The 7,237-nt window shown below is 46.6% G+C and overlaps 2 protein-coding genes across 2 annotated transcripts; both read right to left on the bottom strand.

Annotated features, from left to right (window-relative positions):
• Positions 1-3,341: 3,341 nt before the first annotated feature.
• Positions 3,342-3,710, bottom strand: LOC124694324 (pollen allergen Phl p 2-like). Its single transcript, XM_047227321.1, has one exon. It carries the CDS (start codon positions 3,708-3,710, stop codon positions 3,342-3,344), a length of 369 nt encoding a protein of 122 aa, XP_047083277.1.
• A 492-nt stretch (positions 3,711-4,202) lies between these two features.
• On the bottom strand, positions 4,203-6,988 carry LOC124694567 (trafficking protein particle complex subunit 3-like). Its single transcript, XM_047227538.1, has 5 exons — positions 6,894-6,988; positions 6,670-6,767; positions 5,848-5,947; positions 5,120-5,302; positions 4,203-4,656 (listed from the first exon to the last, which is right to left on the bottom strand). The coding sequence occupies exons 1-5, from the start codon at positions 6,951-6,953 to the stop codon at positions 4,534-4,536; spliced, it is 564 nt and encodes a 187-aa protein (XP_047083494.1). The 5' UTR covers positions 6,954-6,988; the 3' UTR covers positions 4,203-4,533.
• Between the last annotated feature and the right edge of the window lie 249 nt (positions 6,989-7,237).

The following is a 7,237-nucleotide window of genomic DNA, read 5'->3' as shown; positions in this document are numbered from 1 at the left end:
ACTACTTGTCATCCCCAAACTGATGGTCAAACTAAAGTGGTGAATAGAACATTGTCACAACTGTTGAGATCCATGATCAAGAAGAACCTGAAGGAGTGGGAAGATTGTTTACCGCATGTGGAGTTTGCTTATAACAGGGCGGTACATTCTACCACAGATTTGTGTCCCTTTGAGGTGGTGTATGGTTTCAAACCCATTACTCCGCTTGATTTGTTGCCTCTAGCCATACATGAGAGAGTCAATATGGAGGCATCAAAGAGGGTAGATTTTGTGCGAAAGATTCATGTGAAGACTAAAGAGTTGATAGAGAAGAAAGGCAAGAGCAATGCTGCAAGGATGAACAAGAAGCGTAAGGAGATATTGTTCAAGCCTGGTGATATGGTCTGAGTACATTTTCACAAGGATAGGTTCCCGAAGCTGCGGAAGTCCAAGTTGCTTCCTCGTGGTGCTGGTCCTTACAAAGTGCTTGCCAAGATCAATGATAATGCATACTCTATAGATCTTCCAATTGATGAGTTTGGTGTCAGCAATTCTTTCAATGTGGCTGATTCGACACCATATAAGGGAGAAGACCTTGGAGCATCGAGGTCGACGCCTTTTGAAGGGGGGGAGATGATGAGGACATTCCTACTATACTACTACCTCCGTCATTGCAAGATGAAGACGATACTGCTGTGAAGCTCAAGTCCAATGAAGTCAGGATTGGACCAATGACACGAGTTCGTGTGAAGCTACTCAAACAACAGGTGAACTTGTTCCTAAGTGATACTTTGATCGATGAGAACTTTATACTGCCTAAGTCCTATTACTTATGTATGATCAGGTATGATGAGGGAGCAAGTATCGCACGAGGAGGAGAGAAGCAGCTGGACAAGAAGCTGGACGTGAAGCAGGACATGGAGCTGGCCATGAAGCTAGACAAGAAGGCATCCCATGGAAGCGCGAGGGAGGAGAGGGAGGCATGCAGGAGGGGAGAAGAAGAAGTCCAGGTCGGCGCCAGGCCCGGTCAGACCGGCCGCCAAGCCGGCGCGCCCGGTCCCAGGCCCAGTCCAACCGGGCGCCCGACTGGCCCAACCCGGCGCCGACCGGATCCCCAGCTTGTGCCAACCGGGAACTATCTAGTAAGCCCGGATGCTTAGCCCGGTCACCATCCGGTGCTAGACCCGGTTGAAACCGGATGGCCCGGTCCCAGGCCCGTTCTACCGGCTGTATGACCGGCCGACTCCGAGTCTGTCTCGACCAGATCCGATCTGGGTCGGTTTTCTATGTATCTTTTCGACCTGAGGTCGTCCTGGACCCCTATATAAGTGCCCAGGATGCCCCCAAATTAGGTTTAGACCACGTTTAAGATAAACCCTAGTTCATAGTTGATTGCTTTGCAACTCTATTAAATCCCTACACCATATTGCATTGATTTGGTGTAAACCCCTGAAAGTCTTGTGTGATCTGCTGTTCCATTGGGAATTAGACGGTTGCAACTTACCGCTTCGTGGTCGGCAGCTACGTGCGCAAGTGTGTGCAGTTGCGAATATCTTGCAGGGTTGAGAGCTGTTGCATTGGCGACAGGGACCAATCGAGAGACTTCGTTGCGTCATACAAGTTATCATCCACATCATCACCGTGTATCTCCGTTGTGTTCATCCCGTGATCATCATCACCACCGTTGCTTACTGAGAAGATCGGGCCACCCCTTATCACTTTAGTATTAGGTGACTCGGTGCCCCCGGTCTAGGGCGGACGTGCTCTCTTTTTTCACCATAAGGTGGCTCATTGCCCACAGTAGTGAGTTGGTGAGTTATTGTTTGTGTTTTAGGGCCTAAGGCCATGGTTGTATGCTCTTAGGAGACCTCAGCCGAATAAAATCTAAGGTTAATTGGATCTATACCAATCCAATTTTTACAGCTTAAAGATATGCCATTACAAAAACAAGACTTGATATGCCCCTTCAACTTTTTCATACTTTTATCTATGCCATTTTGAACACTTAAATAGAATAATGGTTCAAACATATACGTATTTCAGTATGTTTAGCAGTATTTACTATAAGACACCTGTTTTCAAGTTTCGGCAACATATTTGGCTCTTCCCACTACCGCACAGAAATTCACGGATCCAGGCGCCCAAAAATTCAAAATCAACTTAAATTTTGGCCAAAAAAATGAATTCACTAAAAAACCAAAAAAACATTACAGAAAATCATAAACACTAATATGATTCTACATACTGTGCAAATATGAGCAATTTCTGGGAAGATTTAGACCTCTAAAACGATGTTTTAAGTTCAAACTCGTCAAATTTCTACCAAAATTTTGAACTTCCAAGAAAAATATAAAAAAAATACAGGAAAAAAACACTAATATTTTTAAGCTACGACGTATTCGTCAATTCGAGCCTAAACAATTCATGGAGAAATCGGAATTAAAGAATGTTCTATCATTCAATGACATAGTGAGAGATGGGAGAGAGATGGTAGGGACTAGCTCCTACAAGCACTCAGGGTCGGCTTCATCCTGCCCACATGTAATACTGTAACACCTTTCCTGTGGCTGCATTGAGCAGACCTCGAGCCACGGCGGCCCTGCACAGCCTCGTCGACCGAGCGCTGCTGCCCTCCACGGCTCCAGCTCCGTCGCCCTAAGCCAGCACCTGCAGGACTAGCCTCCCTGTAGCCACCGTCGTCGTTTGCCTCCTCCAGCCACAGACATGGATGAAGCTACAATTTTTTGGCACTGGGGTCAACTCTAATTTATCTCTTTTTTACTGGTGTCATGCTCTATAATTACTACTATTTAACATTAATTAGTGAAGGATTTGCTAATATCCATTGGTGTCAGCTGACACCATTGCCTATAAGGGAGTTCCGTCCCTGGCCACCAGCGTTGCTTGCCTCCCTGACTCCCTCCAACCGCCTGTCGCCTCAAAGCTTTAGGGTTCGTCACGTGGAACGCTGGTCGGGGGATATTAAGGTGTGGCACATCTAAATAAAAGCTATATGCATCTCTTCCCTGCAGAGGCCAGGAGTCTCCCTCTCGATTTCGCAACAACAACAAAAAAACATATGATATTCTATTGGACCTTGTTGAGTTCTTGTTCCAATAGTACATCCCCACAACCCAAACTATACTTATCATCAACCATGTCAAAGTTACAGGAGTCAAAGAAGGCTAAACAGAATCCAAGCACCATATACCTCTCTCTATCTCTCAACATACAGCAAAGCAACAATTAACCCATGCCAAAGCTTAACAAGGGTAAAAGAAGAAAACTTGATCACGAGGATCGACGGAAGGAGATCGAAGAAGAAGCAGGATCAACCGATCGATCGGTCACTAACTAATTCACTAGTACTGCTCAGGCGTGTAGGTCGCGCCGATGGTGTACTTGGCCGGGATGACGTCGTCGAAGACGTTCTTCATCCCTTTCACGGTGAGGAAGCGGAAGTTGAACGGGCCCTGGAGCGGCTCCTCGCTGTCGAACCGCCACACGTCGCCGTCGGCCTTCACCATGTCCACCCACTCGTTGGAGCCGTGCTCCCGGAGCTCCACCTCCGCCATGGTGTCCCCCTCGTACTTCACCACCACCGCCAGGTGCTTCTCGTCCGACCCCTGCTCCACCGTGAACGTCACCTTCGCCGGGGCGCACCGTGCGCCGGCGAGCAGCGCCGCCAGCATCGCCACCGCCAGCAGGCCGCTGCTTGAGGAGGACGCCATCGAGAAGCTAGATTTTGGTTGAAGATGAATTACGTATGTACTTATATGGGGTATGTATGCAGCCGTGAGGTGCGAGGTGTAGGTCGTATTTGTGGGCGATGGCTCGCGGTGCCCGTGTCTGTCCTCCGTTGGTGCGCATGCGGCTCGCCGTCGTCGTCGGAACAGAGACCCTCCGTTTTCTGTGTCCTGCGCGTTTGTTTCGGCTCGCATTGATGGCTGAATGGTTTTGTGCACGAGTGTGTACACGTGGATGCATGAGATTCAGACGCTGGCAAAATCACACCGTGTGCCTGCCATACGACTAGTATAAGATATACGAATATGTTTGTGACTTTCTTTAGCAACCATCATTTCATTTCACTTGAAAGAAATAAATGACATCGATGAAATCATTTCATTGGGCAAATCCACGGAGATGGCAGACACCAGAAGAAATTAAATGGCATATATTGAAACCATGGAATTCTCAATTGAATTCAGTAGCTGATTCCCTGGCAGCCAAACAAGTTTTTCTTAGAATCACCAAATACGTTCTTTGATTCCAGCCCAAAATGATGGGAGCCAAACAAGCTCCAAGATATCTTTTTCAGGCAAGTTATTCCCAGAATATTGGCAGCTAGTCAGAGCAACACAACACAATATCTAGCCAGCATCTCCGACCAAATTTATCAAACTGTTCTCTACAATACATCATCAGTACACAATGCAGCCGCAAAAAATAATGCACATGTACCTACATCAGGGTCGTACCAGAAATTACAGCCACATGGAAAACAAAATGACGGGCAAACAAGCGCCAGCGTGCGAGACCCTTGACATGCAACTAGTCGTCATCCTTGTAGGGGTACTCCTCCGGGACTTGCTTGGTGAGCTTCACCCGCATCTCATAGGCGTCGTCCCCGCGGAGCATATCGCGGACCCATGTAACCTCCGTCTTCATGGAAACCTGGGCAGCACGTATCAATTAATTTTTTTTGAAGATCGAGCAGTCAATCTGCCATTCGATCTGCACATGTCAATTAAACTAGAGTGGACAGTGAAAGGAACTCTCAAACTGGTAGGATCACAATACTGGAATCACAAGTCTACAATGAAACATGCAAACTACTGACAGACTGTTAAATTTAAACAATAAAACTAATGGTTGTAGTTATTAGAGCACCACTGGATAGTACTCCGTACTAGAACCAAAGGCCACTGGAGGTGCCATGCTACAGTGGTCTACAAAGATTCACTATGATGCACTTCACAAAAGGAAAAATGTATACATTTCTATGCACGTCTTTATTCAGTTTATAATTTTTGAACATGGGGTCAGGGATCCGAGATCTAGTTTATAAAATGTGTTTATTCTTCAACTGTTTGACAAGACAAGAAAGTTGCAAAAGATGGCATTATAGGTGACTAACCATTTCCAGTGCTCCCCTGATAACTCCACTCAACACATTGCAATACTGAAGGCCCTGGCAAGTATCAGGAAGCTCAACAAAATCTACAAGTGGGTTGTCCTCCAATACGAAGCTGCAAGTTGTACCCTCAGCATCCCAATTGGTTACAGTTGCAGTCACACCGAGGAACATTTTGAATCCAAGCTGTTTTAGGAAGGAAAAAAAGGGGGAAATGGTCAGACCACATATAAAGGCATAATACAGAAGATGCAGACAACAAGGAACCAGATAGTGGGGAGTTTGATTGTTTTAGAAAAAGAAATGGAGCACAGTTTGGAAACAATATAATAATTCCTGGACCCTCATATCCTCAATTAGTGAACAAGTTGAGGTGTAGAAAAACAAATAAGCTTAATGAAGTACAAAATCTGTCGAAAAGAGAGAGGCATGGGATGTCTCTGAATGGTGCACAGCTATTTTAGCAGGAAAGAATGCTATCAATGCACAAAAACACAGTGTCTTCATGCAACCAAACTGAAACAATTGTAAACTGCTAGAATTGTTGAGTTCTGTTGGAGAAAAGGCTCCATGTGCATAATTCACGATCTCGGATGCAAACCATAACTAAGCATATGTACGATCAAAAATTTCTGGCCCCTTGAACCATTTTATCTTACAAGTCCAGGAAATATGAATAAGGATAACAAACTCAGTAAACAAGGCATGCAATAGCAAGTTTAGCAAAAGACCTTCGCTATAGTATCAGCAGTCTCCTTGAAGTCAACACAATTCGATACATTTGACTTGGCTAAGAATTCATCAACCAATCGAGTGCCAATATTATAACCCCTGAAAAGTAGAAATATAGAACACGTAAAAACGGGTTCAAACACAAAGCAGAAATACAGCAATCGTAGTATTAGCTGCCAGCAATCCTAAGATAATGCAAATTCACTAAATAAGCTGTAAAGCAGCGGTAGGAGATGCAGACAATTCATATGTGATTCCACTCTAAATTTTCCTAGCCCTCGGTCCTCTGCCAGTGAGACCACATGGCTATCATCAATCTTAAATGTACTAGATCCATGGCTCCTCAATTCAGTACAAGGGAAAAATACAATTGGACTACAATATAATTGGACAGCATGTCCTCTATGCACTGAACAGTGGAATATAAATGATCTGTCACCATACCAACAGTGACAACACCATGAGTTGTATACGACCTGGGCTGGATAGGACTTCTTCAGTTGAGAAGTTGACACGATGTTACTACCAAGATAATTCCGGACTACGCGCACGCGCGTTACTCATTTAAGGCGAGAACAAGGTCAGCTAGATCTAGTCCACCGTTAAACCCCATTGCAGGCTATCGCAGCTAGTCAACTTGAATTTCTCATTCTCAGGCAGGCAATTGCAGTTGGTTCAATGATAAAATCCCAGACGTGATCCATAGGTTAGACAAACAGAAAATCTCACATTTCTACAGCTAGATCGAGAATTTTATGAATTGGCTCGCCGAGGAAGTTAGAAAGGGATGAACTGGGGAAGGGGAGGAAGGCGGGGCGTACATCTGATCGAGCTGCTTGTTGACCTCCTCGACCTCCTCGAGATCCGTGAGCAGCTGGCGCACGATGGCACCGTAGGTGAGCGTGAAGAGCTCCGCGTTCTGCAGATCACCAACAGCAACGACGACCAGATAGGATCAGTGGGGGCTGCAGATCTACGCGCGGGCGCGTGGGCGGGCGGACAGGGGGAAAAAGGGTTCAGGGGTTTGGAGCAGGGGGGAGCTTACCACGCGGTCGACGCTGGCGAAGAGGGCGTCGCCGGACTTGGGGCTCGTCAGGGGCGGCATCCTGCGCCGGGATCGCTCGCGGCCGGGGGCGACTAGCGCGCGGCGCTGATGGCGGGTTAGAGAGATCGTGGGAAGGAGAATCACCGGCAGCGTGCCGTAGTACACTCTGTTGTAGGCTGTTTTGGGCTAAACTGCACTTTGCTCAGCCCACGCTCCGGTCCCGGCCTGTTCTATAAGTTGGGCTTTTCAGTTGCCATCCTTTCCTAATCTTGTGAGTTTCCTATCCTACTAGTAAGCTTGCACGTGCAACGCACGTCTCATATCTTCCGCACCCAATGAACGTG

Source organism: Lolium rigidum, chromosome 3 (genome assembly GCF_022539505.1).
Source record: "Lolium rigidum isolate FL_2022 chromosome 3, APGP_CSIRO_Lrig_0.1, whole genome shotgun sequence".
NCBI lineage: Eukaryota > Viridiplantae > Streptophyta > Magnoliopsida > Poales > Poaceae > Lolium > Lolium rigidum.
Note: the sequence above shows the minus strand (reverse complement) of the source record. Positions and strands in the feature narration are given on the sequence as shown.

Excerpts from the sequence above, each read along its gene's own strand:
- LOC124694324 (XM_047227321.1), bottom strand. The coding sequence starts at position 3,710 with ATGGCGTCCTCCTCAAGCAGCGGCCTGCTGGCGGTGGCGATGCTGGCG.
- LOC124694567 (XM_047227538.1), bottom strand. The coding sequence starts at position 6,953 with ATGCCGCCCCTGACGAGCCCCAAGTCCGGCGACGCCCTCTTCGCCAGC. Across the intron at positions 5,948-6,669 it reads AACAAGCAGCTCGATCAGAT|GGGTTATAATATTGGCACTC; the intron begins GTACGCCCCGCC and ends TCTACTTTTCAG. Across the intron at positions 5,303-5,847 it reads CTGCTGATACTATAGCGAAG|CTTGGATTCAAAATGTTCCT; the intron begins GTCTTTTGCTAA and ends TTCCTAAAACAG.